At 49.3% G+C, this 24,500-nt stretch overlaps 1 protein-coding gene across 1 annotated transcript in view; it reads right to left on the reverse strand.

The window, feature by feature from the left end:
* The window catches only part of LOC140471624 (uncharacterized), a 247,244-nt gene that overhangs the window by 51,103 nt on the left and 171,641 nt on the right, over positions 1–24,500 (reverse strand). The window contains exons 11-17 of the mRNA XM_072567433.1: positions 24,154–24,228; positions 21,236–21,511; positions 20,604–20,879; positions 19,022–19,297; positions 18,054–18,329; positions 17,141–17,416; positions 16,373–16,648 (exon numbers count right to left, since the gene is read on the reverse strand). Coding sequence (XP_072423534.1) covers positions 16,373–16,648; positions 17,141–17,416; positions 18,054–18,329; positions 19,022–19,297; positions 20,604–20,879; positions 21,236–21,511; positions 24,154–24,228 — 1,731 coding nt within the window. The remainder of the gene's footprint in view (positions 1–16,372; positions 16,649–17,140; positions 17,417–18,053; positions 18,330–19,021; positions 19,298–20,603; positions 20,880–21,235; positions 21,512–24,153; positions 24,229–24,500) is intronic.

Consider the following 24,500-nt stretch of genomic DNA (forward strand, 5'->3'; position numbering starts at 1 on the left):
ATTCATACAGGGTTAGATAGAGATTAAAGCTTCAGAGAATAACCCAGGACAGCACGGGGTTAGATACAGAGTAAAGCTCCCTCTACACTGTCCCCCCCCCCCCCCCATCAAACACTCCCAGGGACAGGGACAGGGACAACACGGGGTTGGTACAGAGTAAAGCTCTCTCTACACTGTCCCCCCATCAAACACTCCCAGGGACAGGGACAGCACGGGGTTAGATACAGAGTAAAGCTTCCTCTACACTGTCCCCGCCATCACACATTCACAGGGACAGGGACAGCACGGGGTTATCTACAGAGTAAAGCTGCCTCTACATTCCTCTACACTGTCCCCCCATCAAACACTCCCAGGGACAGGGACAGCACGGGGTTAGATACAGAGTAAAGCTTCCTCTACACTGTCCCCCCATCAAACACTCCCAGGGACAGGGATAGCACGGGGTTTGATACAGAGTAAAACCTCTTCTACATTGCCCCTATTGAACTCTCTCAAGACAGGGACAGCACAGTATTAGCTACAGAGCAATGCTACCTCTAAAGCTCTCTCCAAACTGTCCCTATTGCCACGAAGTTGGTCTGTAAAAATGGGGAATTTGTAAATTGGGGGAAAACATTGTGACATCCCTTGAAAAGCTGGTGTTCTTTTTGCTGCTTTGAGATTTAAAAATGAATGTCTGTGAGCAGCTGCAGGTGCTCGAATTGACAATGTCTCAAAAAGCTGTTCACTTAGTAGTCCCAAGCAGCATTTTTACCCAGACAACAGTTTAAATTCAGCCAATTAATTCACAAATGCACTTGGAGACTGAGGATCAACTAAATTCAAATCTGATGACTTTGACAACCTCGAACCAATCCGATTGTAAAGAAATTAAAATATAATCATGGGTATAAAAGATGCACGTATTTAAATGTTAGAGGGAGAAAGAACTGTCATCTGAAGGGATGAGAGTAAAGTGCTATCTGAGAAAGGGATACCAGGCTTTCACAAGAAATCACCACAAGAAAGCTCTCTCAAAAAAAACACTATCCATCTGTAATGTACGTGGCACATTTAGCAAATATTGTTGACACCAGAATTTAAAGAGCGAGGCTTTGAGAACAGACGATTTGTAGAGAAAACATGCCTGACAGTACAATCAGCGGAACATAAAATATAGAAAGTCCAGTACGATCCATTCTGTGTGAACCTCGCGAGACTAAGTTTAATTTACTATTCTTATTAATTGGATTTATATAAATGGGACCTGTGTTATTGAAACTGCATACTAACGGGATTAGATCAGAGTGGTGCTGGAAAAGCACAGCAGTCAGGCAGCATCAGAGGAGCAGGAAAATCAACATTTCGGGCAAAAGCCCATCATCAGGAAAAGAGGCAGGGTGCCTGCAGGGTGGAGAGATAACTGAGAGTGGGGTGGGGGTGGGGAGAAGAGTACAATAGGTGAATGGGAGTGGGGGTAAAGGTGATAGGTCAGAGGGGAGGGTGGAGTGGTTATGTGGGAAGGGTGATTGGCCGGTAGGACAGGTCATGGGAACAGTGTTGAGCTGGAAGGTTGGTCCCGAAGCCATCTCCTCTACATTGTGGAGACTGGAAGCCTCCTAGCAGAGCACTTCAGGGAACATCTCTGGGACACCTGCACTAATCAACTCCACCGCCCTGTGGCCCAACATTTCAACTCCCCCTCCCACTCAGCCGAGGACATGCAAGTCCTGGGCCTCCTCCACCGCCACTCCCTCACCACCCGACGCCTGGAGGAAGAACGCCTCATCTTCCGCCTCAGGACCCTCCAACCCCAGGGCATCAATGTGGACTTCACCAGTTTGCTAATGTCCCCTCCCCCCACCCTACCCCAGTTCCAACCTTCCAGCTCAGCACTGTCCCCATGACCTGTCCTACCGGCCAATCTCCCTTCCCACCTAACCGCTCCACCCTCCCCTCTGACCTATCTCTCCACTCTGCAGGCACTCTGATGAAGTTCCTGAAGAAGGCCTTATGCCCGAAACGTCGATTCTCCTGTTCCTCGGATGCTGCCTGACCTGTTGTGCTTTTCCAACTCCACTCTGATCTAAACTCTGGTTTCCAGTATCTGCAGTCCTCACTTTTGCCTACCAATGGGATTATGTTCAGTGAGGGAACAGGCAGTAGTTTGGGAGTAATTGTTCAGTTTGTTAGGAAGTCTGTAAATTTGTTCACTATTGGAGTTAGATAAGTAAATTGTTACTTGTTAATTGGTGAGTGAGTAAGAGGATTCATTTCATTTAACCAACCCTTTATATTAGATTCTGGGCATGACAAGTAGGTTATACCCCTTGTCACACTGCTTTATCAGATTACAGAGGAAGTGGTCCGCACTGGGTGTTTCGGTTTTAATTATCAGAGGGGAGGTCAACACTATTGAATATTCCCAGTATTCACAGTTGAAATGTATATTGTTAGGAAGTTGAAGGCATGCACTGTACCTTTGAGCGAGTGAAAGCTGTATTACACTGAGAGCTTATAAGCACCCGTCATATGACTGAGTAGCAGTCTCAGAGTGTACTGGAAAATTGAAAATATGTAACATTTGGCTGTGAAACAATTACCTGAGTTTTAGTTGCTACGTTGACAAACATTTGAATTTAACTAATCAGTTTAAATTATGCCCCAAGATACTAAAACCCAATCACATTAAATTTATTGTTTTCGCCAACCTCGAACCAATGAGACAATCCGATGTTTGGGGTATAAAAACGCAGGCATTTGAGAGTTGGCCAGTGAGAGAGACAAACTGCCATTCAAAACAAAGGTACCTTTTCACATGAAACGTCTTTGCAGCAAAAGACTGAAGACGACCCAAGGAGATCTACAGCCAGAGGGAGGAGAACACCGGTGACTGCTGCTGTCTGTTTTTGAAGATTAAGTTGATGTAATTTTCATATGGGCTATACTGGAACAGCGTATTAGAGATTTAAAGGCAGATAAAAAACAGTTTGGAGAAGGGAGGCTGAGAGTTGTAAATAGTTGTTGCTTAATATTCATTTTTAGAATTAAAGACTAAATTGATATTTTTCTTTAAACAGTGAAATTTGGGAGTTGTCTGTCACTTATACTTGAACAGATTACGAGGCGAGGTGAGCTTTTCTGTGCGTTTGGAGTAGTTAACAGAGGGATTCACCACCATGTCATAACAGTATTGAACTGGCAAATTACAAATCTTTTATGTTGCCTTTACAATTCTCCCTTGTGTTCACCAAAAGACTGGATATTAATTGGATTGCCTCTTTCTTCAGATATGCTCTACTGAAGTCACATTATTCATAACAAATTGTTAATTTTTGTCAACGTTTTAACCTTGGTGTCTCAGTTGCTTGTTGTAGCAATTGGAACCAGGTTGATCACAATAATTGTGGTTGTCAACCAGGACCAAACAGGAAAGTCCTGGTTGACCAACAGAATGTGTTACGCATACTGTGACTTTGGGAGAGGATGTGGGAGTGGATGAGACAATTTGATGGTGAGGCTTAGTCGTTGTTCCACAGTCAGCTGTTTGGACTGAACTTCTTACCTGCCCTGCCCTGATTCCTGTTCATGGACTTGAACCTCTGTGGTGGCTCCAAATTCACTGAGTAGGCCAATTCATTGTGTAGAGGATAGGCCCCTGGGAACAGATTGTGGCGGTGTGAGTAGACCAGACCTCATGGTCTGCAGCAGAAGGAGGGCCCGCCTCCCCCCCTCCTGCTACAGCCTGGGCCCCCCTCCCCTCCTCCTGCTGCAGCCTGGTCCCCCCTACCCTCCTGCTGCTGCAGCCTGGGCCCCCCCTCCCCCCCTCCCCCCCTCCTGCTACAGCCTGGGCCCCCCTCCCCTCCTCCCGCTGCAGCCTGGGCCCCCCCTCCCCCCCTCCCCCACTCCTGCTACAGCCTGGGCCCCCCTCCCCCTCCTCCCACTGCAGCCTGGGCCCCCCCTCCCCTCCTCCTGCTACAGCCTGGTCCCCCCTCCCCTCCTCCCACTGCAGCCTGGGCCCCCCTACCCTCCCACTGCAGCCTGGGCCCCCCTCCCCTCCTGCTGCAGCCTGGGCCCCCCTCCCCTCCTCCTGCTGCAGCCTGGTCCCCCCTACCCTCCTCCTGCTGCAGCCTGGTCCCCCCTACCCTCCTCCTGCTGCAGCCTGGGCCCCCCCTCCCCCCCTCCTGCTGCAGCCTGGTCCCCCCTACCCTCCTCCTGCTGCAGCCTGGGCCCCCCTCCCCTCCTCCCACTGCAGCCTGGGCCCCCCTCCCCTCCTCCCACTGCAGCCTGGGCCCCCCTCCCCTCCTGCTGCAGCCTGGGCCCCCCTCCCCTCCTCCTGCTGCAGCCTGGGCCCCCCTCCCCCCCTCCTGCTGCAGCCTGGGCCCCCCCCCCCTCCTCCTGCTGCAGCCTGGGCCCCCCCCCCCCCTCCTCCTGCTGCAGCCTGGTCCCCCCTCCCCTCCTCCTGCTGCAGCCTGGGCCCCCCTCCCCTCCTCCCACTGCAGCCTGGTCCCCCCTCCCCCCCCCCTCCTCCTACTGCAGCCTGGTCCCCCCTCCCCTCCTGCTGCAGCCTGGGCCCCCCTCCCCTCCTCCTGCTGCAGCCTGGCCCCCCCCTCCCTCCTCCCACTGCAGCCTGGTCCCCCCTCCCCTCCTCCTACTGCAGCCTGGTCCCCCCTCCCCTCCCACTGCAGCCTGGGCCCCCCTCCCCTCCTGCTGCAGCCTGGTCCCCCCTCCCCCCTCCTGCTGCAGCCTGGTCCCCCCTCCCCTCCCACTGCAGCCTGGTCCCCCCTCCCTCCTCCCGCTGCAGCCTGGGCCCCCCTCCCCTCCTGCTGCAGCCTGGGCCCCCCCCTCCCCTCCTCCTGCTGCAGCCTGGGCCCCCCCCCCCCTCCTCCTGCTGCAGCCTGGGCCCCCCTCCCCTCCTCCCACTGCAGCCTGGGCCCCCCTCCCCTCCTCCCACTGCAGCCTGGGCCCCCCTCCCCTCCTCCCACTGCAGCCTGGGCCCCCCTCCCCTCCTCCCACTGCAGCCTGGGCCCCCCTCCCCTCCTCCTGCTACAGCCTGGGCCCCCCTCCCCTCCCACTGCAGCCTGGTCCCCCCTCCCCTCCTCCTGCTGCAGCCTGGGCCCCCCTCCCCTCCTCCTGCTGCAGCCTGGGCCCCCTCCCCCCCCCCTCCTCCTGCTGCAGCCTGGTCCCCCCTCCCCCCCCCCTCCTCCTGCTGCAGCCTGGGCCCCCCTCCCCTCCTCCTGCTACAGCCTGGGCCCCCCCCCCCCCCTCCTGCTGCAGCCTGGGCCCCCCTCCCCTCCTCCTGCTGCAGCCTGGTCCCCCCTCCCCCCCCCCCCTCCTCCTGCTGCAGCCTGGTCCCCCCTCCCCCCCCTCCCCTCCTCCTACTGCAGCCTGGGCCCCCCTCCCCCCCCCCCCCTCCTGCTGCAGCCTGGGCCCCCCTCCCCCCCCCCCCTCCTGCTGCAGCCTGGGCCCCCCTCCCCTCCTCCCACTGCAGCCTGGGCCCCCCTCCCCTCCTCCTACTGCAGCCTGGTCCCCCCTCCCCTCCTCCTGCTGCAGCCTGGGCCCCCCTCCCCTCCTCCTGCTGCAGCCTGGGCCCCCCTCCCCCCCTCCTACTGCAGCCTGGGGCCCCCCCCCCCCTCCTCCTGCTGCAGCCTGGGGCCCCCCTCCCCTCCTCCTGCTGCAGCCTGGGCCCCCCTCCCCTCCTCCTGCTGCAGCCTGGGCCCCCCCTCCCCCCTCCCCTCCTCCTGCTGCAGCCTGGGCCCCCCTCCCCCCTCCCCTCCTCCTGCTGCAGCCTGGGCCCCCCCTCCCCCCTCCCCTCCTCCTGCTGCAGCCTGGGCCCCCCCTCCCCCCTCCCCTCCTACTGCAGCCTGGGCCCCCCCTCCCCTCCTGCTGCCTTTGGATGGAGGTGAGTGGGTGGGGAGGTGTGGACGCAGGGGAAGCATCTGGATATTGGGAGTGTAGACCTAACGAGGGAGTCACAGAGGAAACAGTTTCTGTGAAAAGCAGATAGCGGTGGGGAGGGACATATCGTTTTGGTGGTGGGGTCAGACTGTAGGTAGCAGAAATGGTGGAGGATGATGCATTGGACTTGGAGGTTAGTAGGATAGAAGGTGACGACCAGGGGGACTCTATCCATGTTGCGGTTGGGGTTCAAGGGCGGAGGTGCAGGAAGTGGAGGTGATGCGTTGGAGGGCATTGTTGATCACGTGGAAAGGGAAATTGCTGTCCTGGATATAGGAAGCCATCTGGGATGGCATGAAGTGGAATTGCTCCTCCTGGGGGCAGATATGACAGAAGCAGAGGAATTCGGAGTAAGGGATCGCGGTTTTACAGGAGGAGGAGATGGGAGGGAGTGCAGTCGAGATAGCAGTGGGAGTCAGAGAGGTTCTGATACATGTCGGTGATAAGTTGGTTGTCGGAGATGGAGATGAAGATGAAAAGGTCCAGGAAGGGGAGGGAGGTGTCTGAGATGGTCCAGGTGAATTTGAGGTCAGGTGTGGGTGAAGTAGATGAACCGTTGGGGCCAATCCACCCTAACCTGCACATCCCTGGGCACTATGGGTAATTTAGCACAGACAATCCACCCCAACCTGCATATCTATGGACTGTGGGAGGAAACCGTAGCACCGCAAGGAAACCACACAGACACAGGGAGGATGTGTAATCTCCACACAGACAGTCGCCCAAGGCTGGAATCGAACCTGGGTACATGGCACTGTGAGGCAGTAATACTAACCACTCTGCCATCATGTCTTCTATTTCTCTTTTGATTCCTCTCTCTGTGAACCTCCATCTCTCCCTCCCCCTTCATCACACAAACCTGGGGCACCCCTCAGACCCAGAGTCTCCCTACCTGGTACACCAACAGACTTGCCAAGGAACTGTACAAAAAACTACCTAATTGAAGATTCATGCCACTGCATTCACTCCACCCAAGAATTCCTGAACACCAAAGGCACCAAGATAGAAGAGGACAAAATAATGGTCTCCTTTGATGTTACAGCCCTATTCCCATCAGATACCATCGACCTGGCCAAAGACACACTGGCATCACTACTGGGAAAACCAGGAGCACAAACACCAGACAGCACCAACCTTATCAGCAAAGACAACATCCTCAAGCTGTGCCTCACCACCCACTTCATATTCAATAACAAAACCCACAAACAAGTCAATGTAACACCCATGGGATCACCAGTATCAGGGCTCATAGTGGAAGCAGTGATGCAGACACTTAAGCAAGCTGCCCTCCCAACTATCTAATCCAAACTTTGGGTTCACTACGTGGATGACACCTTTGTCATCACAAAACAGAATAAAGTAGAGGAAACATATAACTATCAACAATATCCTGATGGACATAAAAATTCACAAGAGGAGAATGACAACAGACTCCCATTCCTGGATGTGACAGTTGTACATACAGTCAACAGAGAGCTTCAAACCAAAGTGTACCGAAAAACAACACACACGGACCAAATACTTAACTTCAGAAGCAATCATCCCAACCCCCACAAACAGATCTGCATCAAGACATTATTTCAATGAGCTACATCACACTGCAGCACTCAAGAACTACAAATAGCAGAAGGAAAGTATCTGTACAATGTTTTCAAGAAAAGCAGATACCCAAGAAACACCTATTCCTCAGAAACAAACCCAAACAAGCTGACACAACACAACCAAAAACTATAGCCACATTACCTTACACCAAAGACATATGAGAAATGACTTCCAGACTACTTTGACCCCTTGACATTATGGTAGCCCACAAATCTACCAACACCCTTAAACAGCGACCAATGAACCTTAAGGATCCATTAGTTACAACCAGCAAAACTAACGTCATTTACAGGATACAATGCAAGAACTGTAAAAACACACTACATTGGACAAACTAGCAGGAAACTTGTCACCAGGATACATGAACACTAACTGGCCACCGAAAGACATGACTCACTAACACTAGTTTCTATACATAGAGACAAAGAAGGAGACCACTTTTACTGGGATAACACACCCATCCTAGGACAGGCGAAAGAAAGGCACGCACGAGAATTCCGAGAGGCATGGCATTCTACTGGGGACTCCATCAATAAACACTTCGATCTAGACCCTAAGTACCTTCCCTTGAAAGAAAGGGCTGGAAATGACATCACCCACCTTAAGAAACCAAGAGTTATAAATAGAGAGATGGGACATATCACCAACAGCACTTCACCAGATATTCTCACTTATGATGTTTTGTAGTATGATGACAAAATGTCTGAAAACAAACCCTCAGCTCAGCTCAGCTCAGTGACCGAACTTACATATTGAGGGGGGGGGGGGGCGTGGTCCTATAGAAGTGTATAAGATCATAAGAGACATGGATAGGGTGAATGCACTCAGTCTTTTTCCCAGGGTTGGGGAATCAAGGACTAGGGGGCATCAGTTTCAGGTTAGTGGGGAAAGAATACAAGGGAACTGGAGGGGCAACTTTTTTACACAGAGAGTCGTATGCATATAGAATGAGCTGCCAGTGGAAGTGGTTGAGGTGGGTACATTAACAACGTTTAAAGGGCATTTGGACAAATACATGGATAGGAAAGAGCGAAAAGGATATGGGCCAAGTGCAGGGAAATGGGGTTAGCGTGGATGGACATTTTGGTCAGCATGGACCAGTTTAGGCTGAAGGGCCTGTCCTTGTGCTGGAGGACTCTATGACATGAAAGGAATATATTGAACAGTTAGGAAATTTAATTACACAATTACAGTCAGGCAGGCAGGCTGGTGTTAAATCTAGGAAAAAGTGAATTTGTAAGCGCAAAACTGATACATTTGGGACACATTGTAGAACAAGGACAAGTGTCACCCAGAACAGCAGCAAAGCTCAAGCTCTGATAGACTTCCCCATCCCTAAAAAAAATGAAATGCAATGGGTTTTTGGGAATGTGCAGATTTTATCACAAGTCTGTACCTAATGTTAGTACAACAGCTGTACCCTTAACCAACTCACTACAAAAACAGACAAAGATGGTACAATCAACAAAATGCCAGGGAACTTTTTAAAAGCTGGGAAATTAACCTATTGTAACTGCACCGAACTTTAACCGACTGGTTAGTCATAGCCCTGAGCAATTTGGGGCTGGGAGCTCTTCCAGGATGACAAGGCTGGAATAGAGCAGGCAGTGGGGTTATTTTTCCAGCTATTACTTGAATCAACATCTGAAAAGATACTACTATAGAAGAGAAGGTATTGGTGATGTGATAGCTCTTCAACAATTCAAAAGTTTATGTTCAACATGGAAACTATGACACTTTTGGTTTTTACTGTTCGTAATCTGATAAAGGGATTTAAAACTAAAATGCTAAGAATTGTTTGCATTTTTAAAAATATAAACATTGCACATATTTCAGGGACTCTTTAACCCAAATGCTGAAAATTTAAAAATGTAATCAGGAAAGTTGTACAACGATTAAATATCCAGTTGGAAGAAGAATTGAATGGATGTGAGATCTGTATAGAGTCATAGAGTAATACAGCATGGAAACAGGCCCTTTGGCCCAAACTGATCCATGCTGACCATGGCGCCCTCTCTGCTAGTTCCAATTGCACACATTTAACCCTTGTCCCTCTAAACCCTTCCCATCTATGGACCTTTGCAGAAGTTTTTTTAAAAATGTTGCTATTGTACCTGCCACCACCACTTTCACTCACACATCATTCCATATACTCACCATTCTCTGCATGAAGCAGTTACCCTTCAGGTCCTTATTAAATCTTTCCCTTCTCACCTTAAACCTATACCCTCTAGTTTTCAACTCCCCATCCCTGGGAAAAAGACCATCGTTATTCATCCTATCTCTACCCCTTATGATTTTCTACACCTCAATAAGGTCACCCTCATTCTCCTACATTCTAAGGAATACAGTCCTATCCATGTAGCTCATGCCTACTAGTCCTGGCATCATTCCTGTAAATCTTCTTTGCACTCTTTCCAGTTTAACTATGTCTTCCCTATAAAAGGGTGACCAAAAGTGAGCACTGTCCTCATACCTGTCCCATCTGTCAATCTTCCTTCCCACCTATCCGCTCCACCCTCCTCTCTGATCTATCACCTTTACCCCCACCTCCATCCACCTATTGCACTCTCAGCTACTTTTCCCCCCAGTCCCAGCCCCCTCCCATTTATCTCTCCACCCCTGAGGCTCCCAGCCTCATTCCTGATAAAGGGCTTTTGCCCGAAATGTTGATGTTCCTGCTCCTCTGAAATGTTGATGCCTGACCTGCTGTGCTTTTCCAGCACCACTCTAATCTTGACTCTGACCAAAAGTGTACACAATACACCTAGTGCAGCCTCACCAATGACTTATACAAATGTAACATAACATCCCAACTCCTATACTCAACGCCTTGACTGATGAAGACCAGCATGCTGAATGCCCTTTCACCACCCTGTCTAGCTCTGACATCACTTTCAAAGAACTCTTGTGACTGCTCCTCTAACAAGCTTACATTGTCCTTGGTTTTTCTTTCAGAGGGATCATAAATGCAGTGGTTCTGATATGTCTGGAAATATCTACTTGAGAAAGCTTTTAAGTGTTTTTCTTAAAAACACTCGCACAATGAAAGAAGAGAGGCCAGTTCTCCCAGTTCAGGGTTTGGTTTGGTTTGGTATTAGCAAGCTGGTTTTGCAAGTATTCAGAACAGCATCATTAATAGACAATAGACAATAGGTGCAGGAGTAGACCATTCCACCCTTCGAGCCAGCACCACCATTCATTATGATCATGGCTGATCATCCACAATCAGTATCCTGTTGCTGCCTTATCCCCAAAACCCTTGATACCACTATCTCTAAGAGTTCTATTCAACTCTTTCTTGAAAGTATCCAGAGACTTGGCCTTCACTGTCTTCTGGGGCAGAGCATTCTATATATCCACCACTCTCTGGGTGAAGAAGTTTCTCCTCAACTCTGTTCTAAATGTCCTCTGATTCAGGACTCGCCCATCAGCAGAAACATGTTTCCTGCCTCCAGAGTGTCCAATCCTTTAATGATCTTATACGTCTCGATTAGATCCCCTCTCAGTCTTCTAAACTCAAGTGTATACAAGCCCAGTCGCTCCAATTTTTCAACATATGATAGTCCCACCATTCCGGGAATTGACCTCGTGAACCTACACTGCATTCCCTCAATAGCCAGAATGTCCTTCCTCAAATTTGGAGACCAGAACTGCACACAATACTCCAGGTGTGGTCTCACCAGGGCCCTGTACAGCTGCAGAAGGACCTCTTTGCTCCTAGACTCATTTAAGTTGCATTTTCACGTCGATTGAATTTTCAGGTAAGTTACATCATTCTATATTCTATTCTCTTCTGTTCGCTGTAAATAAATTCTGTTTTGTTTAGAACAGAGTGGTTTGACCAGCTGCATCTCTCCTGGAATATCCACTTTTCATCTGCTTAAAACAACGAGCAAAGTTAGGGTCTGGGCTACATTCTTGAAATGTTTTTAGGGGGTCCAGCCTGCTCTGTAACACAATATACTTGTACTGCTACGTCCCTCTGTTCCATAACACTGTTCAACACCTTACCATTTACTGTATAAGTCCTACCTTGGTTTGACTTTCCTCACACTTAGCTGTATTGAATTCCATTTGCCAATCCTCAGCCCACTTCCCCATCTGAGCAAGATCCATCTGTAATTTTTATAACCTTTCTCACTATTGATGATCGCTCCTCATTTTGTATCATCCACAATCTTACTAATCTTGCCATGATCATGTATGTAAATGACAAATAACAAAGGTCCCAGCACTGACCCCTGTGACAAACCACAGGCCTTCAGCTCAAGAAACAATCTTCAACTTCCACCCTCTGTTTCCTACCATTGAGCTAATTTTGAATCCAATTAGCTAGCTCTCCCTGGATCCCATGCGACCTAACCTTCATGACTAGCCTGCCATGTAGGACCTTGTTAAAGGTCTCAGTAAAGTCCATATAGACAACATCCACTGCTTTATTCTCATCTGTCCTCTTGGTTATTTCTTTAAAAATCTCTAATAGGTTTGGCAGACATGACTTCCTGCACACAAATCCACACTAACTATCCCTGATCAGATATGACTATCCAAATGCTGGTTGATCCTGTCCCTCTGTATCCTTTCTAACAATTTGCTTACCACTGATGACAGGCTCACTGGCCTGTAGTTCCCTGGCTTGTCTTGGTTACCTTTTGTAAACAATGGAACAACAACCCACCAGACTTCCAGAACTGTACCAGTGGCTAAAGATGGAGTAAAGATCTCTGCAAGGACCTCTGCAATGTCTTCCTTAGCCTCCCACAACACCTGAGGATGGACTTGATCAGACCCAGGCGACTTATCAACCTTAATGCTCCTTAAGGCTGCAAACACGTCCTCTCTTGTAATCTGTACGCAGTCCTAAATATTACCACTTATTTCCTTAGTATCCATGATTCTCTCCTCAATATCCATTAAAAATCTCCCCCATCTCCTGTGGCGCCACACATACATGGCCATGCTGACCTTTAAGTAGACTTATTCTCTCCCTATCCACCCATTTACTCTTAATATAGCTATAGAACCTCTTGGGATTATCTTAACCTTAACTGCCAGATCCATCTCACCTCTTTTTGCTCTTCTAAGTTCCCTCTTAAACTTTTTACAGTAACCTAGTGATTCACTTGAGCCTGATAGCTTAAATCCAATGTCACTGGCCTCTTGATATCACACTTTTAAAAGCCTCCCATTTGCCAGTTGTTCCTTTTCCTTCAAACAGATTCACCCAATCGACCTCTGCTAGATCCTGCCTAATGGCCCCAAAGTTGGCCCTGCTCCAGTTTAGCACCTTAACCTGTGGACCTGTCCTATCCCTTTCCATAGCGATGTTAAAATTAAGAGCTCTGGTCACTGGACCTAAAGTGCTCTCTGACTGACACCTCAGTCACTTGCCTAAACTCATTTCCTTAGAGGTGGTCCAGTCTTACACCCTTGTGAGTACATATTGATTTAGGAAACGTTCTTGGATACATTTGACAAATTCCACCCTGTCTGGGCCTTTTACACTCTGGGTGTCCCTGTCATAGAGTCATCGAGATGTACAGCATGGAAACAGACCCTTCGGCCCAACCCGTCCATGCCGACTAGATATCCCAGCCTCATCCAGTCCCATCTGCCAGCACCCGGCCCATATCCCTCCAAACCCTTCCTATTCATGTCCCCATCCAAATGCCTCTTAAATGTTGTAATTGTACCAGCCTCCACCACATCCTCTGGCAGCTCATTCCATACACGTGCCACCGTCTGGGTGAAAAAGTTGCCCCTTAGGTCTCTTTTATATCTTTCCCCTCTCACCCTAAACCTCTGCCCCTCTAGTTCTGGACTCCCCGACCCCAGGGAAAAGACTTTGCCTATTTACCCTGACCATGCCCCTCATAATTTTGTAAATCTCTGTAAGTTCACCCCTCAGCCTCCGACGCTCCAGAGAATACAGGGGAAATTAAAGTCTCCAACCAAAGCTGGTCTATTATTCCTATAGGTACCTGCAATCTCTCTACACATCTGCTCCTCTCGTACCCGCTGGGGGTCTATAATACAGTCCCAATAGAGTGACCATCCCCTTCTTGTTTCAAAGTTCAAACCATATGGCCTTACTTGATGACCCCTTAAGAATATCCTCTCTAAGTGCTGTTGTTATGTCCTCACTTAACAAAAAGGCAATTTCTGACCCCTCCTGGTTTACTTGTCCTTTTGTTACGCCTGTAGCTTCTGCATCCTGGAACACTGAGCTGCCAGTCCTACCCTTCTCCACCATGTTTCTGTTATGGCTATAAAATCCCAGTCCCCACTCTCAATGGTCCATCTCTTATTCAGAGTCCCATCTCCCCCCCCCCCCCCCCCCCACACCAAACTAGTTTAAACCCTCCCGGGTAACATTAGCAAATCTCCCCACAAGGATACTGGTTCCCCTCCGGTTCAGGTGTAACCCGTCCCTCTTGTACAGGTCACCTCCACCCCATGAGAGATACCAATGATCCAAGAACTGAAAACCCTGCCACCAAAACCAGCTCCTCAGCCACATATTCATCTGGCCTGTCTTTACCTGGTCGATTGTTTCCATGTTATTAACCTTGTCGTGAATTGCACAATTGAAATGGCATTTCACACTTTTGAGGGTGGACACATTCTGAGGTCATCATTGTTTTACTTTGATCTTTGCCCTTTTTGATTTGAAACTGAGAGACGGGGGTGAGAATTGAGCTTTGAATTTTGACCAGCAACTTGTTGAAAGAACTGAGCTGTTGGGAACTGGCCTGGACAGATAATTCAGGTTAACTACTGTTCAAAGGGCACAGTAGATGTTTTCACACTGAGACATTGCTATGTTTAGGGACAAACAGCTTTTATAAGTTATTCTCTCTTTATTGACTGAAAATTCAGAGAAAGAATCCCTCAGAATAAGAAATAAGTAAAAATCTCTAGATGTCTCAGAGGCTGTTTGCATTAACTGGTGACTTCAGAATTCCAACTCTCTCTCCTACATGTCATAGTCCCCTCCTGCTTCAAGAAGACCACCATCATCCCCATACCTAAGAAAGTGCATGCAATGTGCCTGAATGATGACCGCCTAGTGGCCCTGACCTCAGTCATCATGAAGTGTTTCGAGAGGCTGGTCATGGCCCACATCAACTCCAGTCTCCCAGCCTGCCTCAATCCCCTACAATCTGCCTACCGATGTAACAGATCAACAACGGGTGTCACTTCCCTAGCCCTGCACTCATTCCTGGAACATCTGGACAAAAAGGACACCTACGTCAGACTCCTGCTCATTGACTACAGCTCTGTGTTCAACACCATTATCCCCTCTAGACCAATCTCAAAACTCCGTGACCTTGGTCAGGGCTCTGCCCGCTGCCACTGGATCCTCAGCTTTCTGACCCATAGACTGTAATCATTGAGGTTAGGAACTGCACCTCCTCCACAATAATGCTCAACACTAGAGCCCCCCTCCCCCGCCCACCAAGGATGCATCCTCAGCCCCCTCCTGTAACTCTCTGTACACCCATGACTGTGTTTCCAAATTCCAAATGAACACTATCTACACCACCATGGTAGATGGCTATCTCACGACAACGAGTCAAAATACAGAAGGGAGATAGAGGGCTTGGTGACGTGGTGCAATGAGAATAACCTCTCTCTCCATATCAGCAAAACTAAAGATCTGATCAATGGTTTTAGAAAAGAAAGAAGAGAACACAGCCCCATCTACATCAACGGAGCAGAGTGAGAGAGAGTGGAGAGCGTCAAGTTCCTTGGAGTGACGATAACCGACCATCTCTCCGGACGTCCCACGTAGATGCGATGGTCAAGGCACATCAACGGCTCTTCTTCCTCAGGAAATTCGGTGTGTCCATAGAGATCCTCGCCAGCATCTACAGGTGCACCATTGACCGCACACTGTCCTGGTCATAACAGCCTAATATAGCAACTGCTCTGCCCAGGACAGGAAAAAGCTACAGAGGGTGGTGTGCACAGCCCAGACTATCACGGAAGCCAACCTTCCATCCATGGACTCCATTTACAAGGCTCGCTACTGCGGAAAGGCTGCCGACAACATCAAAGACCCATCGCCACCCTCCCCACATCCTCTGCGTGGTAATGATCCCTGACAACCTCTTCCATCAGACAGAAGAAACAGAAACCTGAACACACACACCAGCAGGTTCATGGATAGCTTCCTCCTGGCCGTTATTAGACTGATGAATGGACTGTCTAGCCCGAAACATTGCTGACCTTGCTAACACTGATCTCGTCTAGTACATACCCTGTTCAATATAACCTGTATGCCATCTGGCTAAGTCTTTCTGATCTGTACATCCTTCCTTTCGATGATCTGCCTGTACTGCTCACAAACAAAGCTTTTCACTGGATTTCAGTACACCTGATAAGAAATCAGATCAATCAATATATAGTCATATATGCATGGAATATAATAACCCTTAGTCTAAGGAATTCATGAAGGCTTGGTATTCACCACTGAAACTGTTATTGAACTGGAACTGGGTCAGTTGGTCCGCTGGTGTGAGTGGGGGTTAGGATGAAAGAAGAATAGCCATAGATTATAGATATCAGTTAGACTGTGTTTTTGTCCATCTGTGTTCTGCTAAAGTTACAATATTAATACCCAATTCTTCATTTTATTGAAGTTGTAAACTTGGTGTCCAAGACCTAGTATTCCTAAGTTTGGCTGAGGAGTAAGTGAGCAATTGTAAGGGCCATGGAACATTTTAATTTCACTTTGTTGCGAATCCAGTGTTGATGATGCTGACTGGGTCTGCCTTGCTATCCCCTGTCCCATAGCACAGCTTTGTTCAATTCGTATTGGAGTTACCTGCTGTTTGGTGAAACATTTCAACTGCTTCACCATCTTCTCCCTCAGTTTGCCAATCGCTGTGTTATATTTTGTCGTATAAGCCTTGCAGAAGTTCTCAGTGTCTTTCTTCAGGAGTTTATCCAACTCCGTGACCTCACTCTCTCTCTGTTCCTCACCCACTTCCAGTTGCTGCTTAAATTTCTCCACCAGCTCCTTGGCCTTCGGCTTCAGACGGTTCCTCATTGACATTGGAGAGGCTTTCAGGATCACAGAGATATCATCATCATCTACCTCCTGAAATCAGACCACACGCAGTTAATGGTGAGTAAAGCACACACTGCACACTGACAGGGACAGCACGGGGTTAGAGACAGAGTAAAGCTCACTCTACACTGTCCCTGCAGCCCAGGGACAGGGACAACACGGGGTGAGATACAGAGTAAAGCTCCCTCTACACTGTCCCCCCCATCAAACACTCCCAAGAGAGGGACAGCACAGGGTTAGATACAGAGTAAAGCTCCCTCTGCACTGTCCCCCCATCAAACACTCCCAGGGACAGGGACAGCACGGGTTTAGATACAGAGTAAAGCTCCCTCTACACTGTCCCCCCATCAAACACTCCCAGGGACAGGGACAGCACAGGTTTAGATACAGAGTAAAGCTCCCTCTACACTGTCCCCCCATCAAACACTCCCAGGGACAGGGACAGCACAGGTTTAGATACAGAGTAAAGCTCCCACTACACTGCTGCATTCACAAGCACTGTACGTTTTGGATCTGAGTTACCTGCTGTTCGATGAAACATTCAAATTCCTTCAGCAACATTTGCCTCAGGTTGCCAATGGCCCAATTATATTTTGTCGTATAAGCCTTGCAGAAGTTCTCAGTGTCTTTCTTCAGGAGTTTATCCAACTCCGTGACCTCACTCTCTCTCTGTTCCTCACCCACTTCCAGTTGCTGCTTAAATTTCTCCACCAGCTCCTTGGCCTTCAGCTTCAGACGGTTCCTCATTGACATTGGAGAGGTTTTCAGGATCACAGAGATATCATCATCATCTACCTCCTGAAATCAGACCACACGCAGTTAATGGTGAGTAAAGCACACACTGCACACTGACAGGGACAGCACGGGGTTCGAGACAGAGTAAAGCTCACTCTACACTGGCCCCGCATCAAACACTCCCAGGGACAGGGACAGCACGGGGTTAGATACAGAGTAAAGCTCCCTCTACACTGTCCCCCCCATCAAACACTCCCAGGGACAGGGACAGAACGGGGTAAGATACAGAGTAAAGCTCCCTCTACACTGTCACACCATCAAACACTGACAGGGACAGCACAGGGTTACATACAAAGTAAAGCTCCCTCTACACTGTCCCCCCATCAACCACTCCCAGGAACAGAGACAGCACAGGGTTAGATACAGAGTAAAGCTCCCTCTACACTGTACCCCCATCAAACACTCCCAGGGACAGGGACAGCACAGGGTTAGATACAGAGGAAAGCTCACTCTACACTGTTCCCCCATCAAACACTCCCAGGGACAGGGACAGCACGGGGTTAGATACAGAGTAAAGCTTCCTCTACACTGTCCCCCATCAAACACTCCCAGGACAGGGACAGCACGGGGTTAGATACTGAGTAAAGCTCCCACTACATTGCTGCATTCACAAGCACTGTACGTTTTGGATCTGAGTTACCTGCTGTTCGATGAAACATTCAAATTCCTTCAGCAACATTTGCGTCAGTTTGCCAATGGTCCAATTATATTTTGTCATATAAGCCTTGCAGAAGTTCTCAGTGTCTTTCTTCAGGAGTTTATCCAACTCCGTGACCTCACTCTCTCTCTGTTCCTCACCCACTTCCAGTTGCTGCTTAAATTTCTCCACCAGCTCCTTGGCCTTCAGCTTCAGACGGTTCCTCATTGACATTGGAGAGGTTTTCAGGATCACAGAGATATCATCATCATCTACCTCCTGAAATCAGACCACACGCAGTTAATGGTGAGTAAAGCACACACTGCACACTGACAGGGACAGCACGGGGTTAGAGGCAGAGTAAAGCTCACTCTACACTGGCCCCGCATTAAACACTCCCAGGGACAGGGACAGCACGGGGTTAGATACAGAGTAAAGCTCCTTCTACTCTACCCCCAACAAACACTCCCAGGGACAGGGACAGCACGGGGTTCGAGACAGAGTAAAGCTCTCTCTACACTGTCCCCGCATCCCAGGGACAGGGACAGCACGGGGTGAGATACAGAGTAAAGCTCCCTCTACACTGTCCCTGCATCCCAGGGACAGGGACAGCACGGGGTTTGAGACAGAGTAAAGCTCCCTGTACACTGTCCCCCCATCAAACACTCCCAGGGACAGGGACAGCATGGGGTTAGATACAGAGTAAAGCTGCCTCTACACTGTCCCCCCATCAAACACTCCCAGGGACAGCACGGGGTTAGATACAGAGTAAAGCTCTCTCTACACTGTCCCCACATCAAACACTCCCAGGGACAGGGACAGCACGGGGTTAGATACAGAGTAAAGCTCTCTCTACACTGTCCCCCCATCAAACACTCCCAGGGACAGGGACAGCACGGGGTAAGATACAGAGTAAAGCTTCCTCTACACTGCTGCATTCACAAGCACTGTACATTTTGGATCTGAGTTACCTGCTGTTCGATGAAACATTCAAATTCCTTCACCATCTTCTCCCTCAGTTTGCCAATCGCTGTGTTATATTTTGTTGTATAAGCCTTGCAGAAGTTCTCAGTGTCTTTCTTCAGGAGTTTATCCAACTCCGTGACCTCACTCTCTCTCTGTTCCTCACCCACTTCCAGTTGCTGCTTAAATTTCTCCACCAGCTCCTTGGCCTTCAGCTTCAGACGGTTCCTCATTGACATTGGAGAGGTTTTCAGGATCACAGAGATATCATCATCATCTACCTCCTGAAATCAGACCACACGCAGTTAATGGTGAGTAAAGCACACACTGCACACTGACAGGGACAGCACGGGGTTCGAGACAGAGTAAAGCTCACTCTACACTGGCCCCGCATCAAACACTCCCAGGGACAGGGACAGCACGGGGTTAGATACAGAGTAAAGCTCCCTCTACACTGTCCCCCCCATCAAACACTCCCAGGGACAGGGACAGAACGGGGTAAGATACAGAGTAAAGCTCCCTCTACACTGTCCCCCCCATCAAACACTCCCAGGGACAGGGACAGGGACAGCACGGGGTTAGATACAGAGTAAAGCTCCCTCTACACTGTCCCCCCCATCAAACACTCCCAGGGACAGGGACAGGGACAGCACGGGGTTAGAGACAGAGTAAAGCTCCTCTACACTGGCCCCGCATCAAACACTCCCAGGGACAGGGACAGCACGGGGTTAGATACAGAGTAAAGCTCCCTCTACACTGTCCCCCCCATCAAACACTCCCAGGGACAGCACGGGGTTAGATACAGAGTAAAGCTCCCTCTACACTGTCCCCCCCATCAAACACTCCCAGGGACAGGGACAGGGACAGCACGGGGTTAGATACAGAGTAAAGCTCCCTCTACACTGTCCCACCATCAAACACTCCCAGGGACAGGGACAGCACGGGGTTAGATACAGAGTAAAGCTCACTCTACACTGGCCCCGCATTAAACACTCCCAGGGACAGGGACAGCACGGGGTTAGATACAGAGTAAAGCTCCCTCTACACTGTCCCCCCATCAAACACTCCCAGGGACAGGGACAGCACGGGGTTAGATACAGAGTAAAGCTCCCTCTACACTGTCCCCCCATCAAACACTCCCAGGGACAGGGACAGCACGGGGTTAGAGACAGAGTAAAGCTCACTCTACACTGTCCCCCCATCAAACACTCCCAGGGACAGGGACAGCACGGGGTTAGATACAGAGTAAAGCTCTCTCTACACTGTCCCCCCATCAAACACTCCCAGGGACAGGGACAGCACTGGGTTAGATACAGAGTAAAGCTTCCTCTACACTGTCCCCCCATCAAACACTCCCAGGGACAGAGACAGCACGGGTTAGATACAGAGTAAAGCTCTCTCTACACTGTCCCCCCATCAAACACTCCCAGGGACAGGGACAGCACGGGTTAGATACAGAGTAAAGCTTCCTCTACACTGTCCCCCCATCAAACACTCCCAGGGACAGGGACAGCACGGGGTTAGATACAGAGTAAAGCTCCCTCTACACTGCTGCATTCACAAGCAGTGTACGTTTTGGATCTGAGTTACCTGCTGTTCGATGAAACATTCAAATTCCTTCAGCAACGTTTGCCTCAGTTTGCCAATGGCCCAATTATATTTTGTCGTATAAGCCTTGCAGAAGTTCTCAGTGTCTTTCTTCAGGAGTTTATCCAACTCCGTGACCTCACTCTCTCTCTGTTCCTCACCCACTTCCAGTTGCTGCTTAAATTCCTCCACCAGCTCCTTGGCCTTCGGCTTCAGACGGTTCCTCATTGACATTGGAGAGGTTTTCAGGATCACAGAGATATCATCATCATCTACCTCCTGAAATCAGACCACACGCAGTTAATGGTGAGTAAAGCACACACTGCACACTGACAGGGACAGCACGGGGTTTGAGACAGAGTAAAGCTCACTCTACACTGGCCCCGCATTAAACACTCCCAGGGACAGGGACAGCACGGGGTTAGATACAGAGTAAAGCTCTCTCTACACTGTCCCCCATCAAACACTCCCAGGGACAGGGACAGCACAGGTTTAGATACAGAGTAAAGCTCTCTCTACACTGTCCCCCCCATCAAACACTCCCAGGGACAGGGACATCACAGGGTTAGATACAGAGTAAAGCTCCCTCTACACTGCTGCATTCACAAGCACTGTACGTTTTGGATCTGAGTTACCTGCTGTTCGATGAAACATTCAAATTCCTTCACCATCTTCTCCCTCAGTTTGCAAATCGCTGTGTTATATTTTGTCGTATAAGCCTTGCAGAAGTTCTCAGTGTCTTTCTTCAGGAGTTTATCCAACTCCGTGACCTCACTCTCTCTCTGTTCCTCACCCACTTCCAGTTGCTGCTTAAATTTCTCCACCAGCTCCTTGGCCTTCAGCTCCAGACGGTTCCTCATTGACATTGGAGAGGTTTTCAGGATCACAGAGATATCATCATCATCTACCTCCTGAAATCAGACCACACGCAGTTAATGGTGAGTAAAGCACACACTGCACACTGACAGGGACAGCACGGGGTTCGAGACAGAGTAAAGCTCACTCTACACTGGCCCCGCATCAAACACTCCCAGGGACAGGGACAGCACGGGGTTAGATACAGAGTAAAGCTCCCTCCCTCTACACTGTCCCCCCATCAAACACTCCCAGGGACAGGGACAGCACGGGGTTAGAGACAGAGTAAAGCTCACTCTACACTGTCCCCCCCATCAAACACTCCCAGGGACAGGGACAGCACGGGGTTAGAGACAGAGTAAAGCTCCCTCTACACTGGCCCTGCATCCCAGGGACAGGGACAGCACGGGGTTAGATACACAGTAAAGCTCTCTCTACACTGTCCCCCCATCAAACACTCGCCGGAACAGGGACAGCACGGGGTTAGATACAGAGTAAAGCTCACTCCACACTGTCCCCCCATCAAACACACCCAGGGACAGGAACAGCACGGGGTTAGAGACAGAGTAAAGCTCCTTCTACTCTACCCCCATCAAACATTCCTGGGAGTTAGACACAATGTAAAGCTTCCTGAGCACCGGTCGCCATCAGACACTGCCAGAACAGAGAATGCTTGGGGTTAGATACTGAGTAGAGCTTTCTCTACATTGTTCCCCCCCTCAAACACTCCCAGAACAGGACAGCACCAAGTTATTTACAGAGTAAAGCTCACTGTACACTGTGCCCCTGCCAAAACTCCCAGGGACAGGGACAGCAACGGGTTAGATATTGACTAATTAAGCAGGGTGGTAAGGAAAAGCCAGGGAACTAAGACCAGTGAGCCTGACATTGCTGATAGGCAATTTGTTGGAGGGAATCCTGAAGGACAGGATGTATTTGGAAAGGCAAGGACTGATTAGGGATAGTCAACATGGCTTTGTGCATGGGAAATCATGTCTCACAAACTTGATTGAGTTTTTTGAAGATGTAATAAAGAGGATTGATGAGGGCAGAGTGATAGATGTGATCTATGTGGACTTCAGTCAGGTGTTGGCAAGGTTCCCCATGTGAGACTGGTGAGCAAGGTTAGATCTCATGGAATACAGGGAGAACTAGCCATTTGGATACAGAAGTGGCTCAAAGGTAGAAAACAGAGGGTGGGGGTGGAGGGTTGTTTTTCAGACTGGAGGCCTGTGACCAGTGGAGTGCCACAAGGATCGGTGCTGGGTCCACTGCTTTTAAGTTATATAAATGATCTGGATGTGAACATAGGAGGTAGAGTTAGTAAGTTTGCAAATGACCCCAAAATGGGAGGTGTCGTGGACAGCGAAGAGGGTTACCTCGGATTACAACGGGCTGAGAAGTGGCAGATGGAGTTTAATTCAGATAAATGTAAGGTGTTGCATTTTGGAAAAGCAAATCTTAGCAGGACCTATACACTTAATGGTAAGGTCCTCGGGAGTGTTGCTGAACAAAGAGACCTTGGAGTTGCAGGTTCATAGCTCCTTGAAAGTGGAGTTGCAGGTAGATAGGATAGTGAAGGCAGCGTTTGGTATGCTTTCCTTTATTGGTCAAAATATTGAGTACAGGAATTGGGAGGTCATGTTGCGGCTGTACAGGACATTGGTTAGGGGCCACTGTTGGAATATCGTGTGCAATTCTGGTCTCCTTCCTATCGGAAAGATGTTGTGAAACTTGAAAGGGTTCAGAAAAGATTTACAAGGACATTGCCAGGGTTGGAGGGTTTGAGTTACAGGGAGAGGCTGAACAGGCTGGGGCTGTTTTCCCTGGAGCATCGGAGGCTGAGGGGTGACCTTATAGAGGTTTACAAAATCATGAGGGGCATGGATAGGATAAATAGACAAAGTCTTTTCCCTGGGGTGGGGGAGTCCAGAGCTAGAGGGGCATAGGTTTAGAGCGAGATGCTAAACTTTAAGGGGCAACTTTTTCATGGAGAGGTTGGTACGTGTATGGAATGAGCTGCCAGAGGATGTGGTGGAGGCTAGTACAATTTAAAAGGTATTTGGATGAGGACATGAATAGGAAGGGTTTAGAGAGATATGTGCTGGCAAATCGGACTGGATTAGCTGAGAATATCTGGTCGACATGGATAAGATGGATCAAAGGGTCTCTTTCCATGCTGTACATCTCTATGACTAAAGCTACCTCTGCATTGTCCCACATCGAAAACATCCAAGACATAATTAACACAGCATTAGATATAGAGTAAAGCTCCCTCTACATTGTAACCTCATCAAACACACCCAGGACAGGGACCACATGGGGTTAGATACTGAGTAAAGCTCTCTCTGCACTGTGCCCAATCACACTTTCGGGACAGGGAAAGCACAGGTTTAGATACAGAGTAAAGCTCCCTCTACACTGTCCCCGCCATTAAATACTCCCAGGACAGGGAGAGCATGGGGTTGGATACAACGTAAAGCTGCCTCTACACTGTCCCCGCCGTTAAATACTCCCAGGACAGGGAGAGCATGGGATTCAATACTGAGTAAAGCTCCCCCTACAAATCCTCCATCAAACATTCCCAGGACAAGGACAGCACAAGATCAGACATTGAGAAAATAACACACTCATCCTTCAAGGTAAAAGTAAAGCTCTCTCCAAACTCTCCCCGTATCAGCGTAATTAGATGTCATACTGAGCAAGGGAACAAATTTTGAAAATCCTTCAGCATCTTCTCCCGCAGCTTCAATCCCTGAATGGCATTCATCATCTGTGGAAAAATCAATGAAAAATTCTAATTTGTGAGCCCCTCAGTCCCCCCTCTCTCTCTCTCAGGGAGATCGCTGTACACTGACTGGTGTCTCTCAGTCCCCTCTCTCTCTCAGGGAGATATATGTACACTGACTGGTGTCTCTCAGTCCCCTCTCTCTCTCAGGGAGATATCTGTACACTGACTGGTGTCTCTCAGTCCCCTCTCTCTCTCAGGGAGATATCTGTACACTGACTGGTGTCTCTCAGTCCCCACTCTCTCTCTCAGGGAGA

This window comes from Chiloscyllium punctatum, unplaced genomic scaffold, assembly GCF_047496795.1.
Source record: "Chiloscyllium punctatum isolate Juve2018m unplaced genomic scaffold, sChiPun1.3 scaffold_130, whole genome shotgun sequence".
Classification (NCBI taxonomy): domain Eukaryota; kingdom Metazoa; phylum Chordata; class Chondrichthyes; order Orectolobiformes; family Hemiscylliidae; genus Chiloscyllium; species Chiloscyllium punctatum.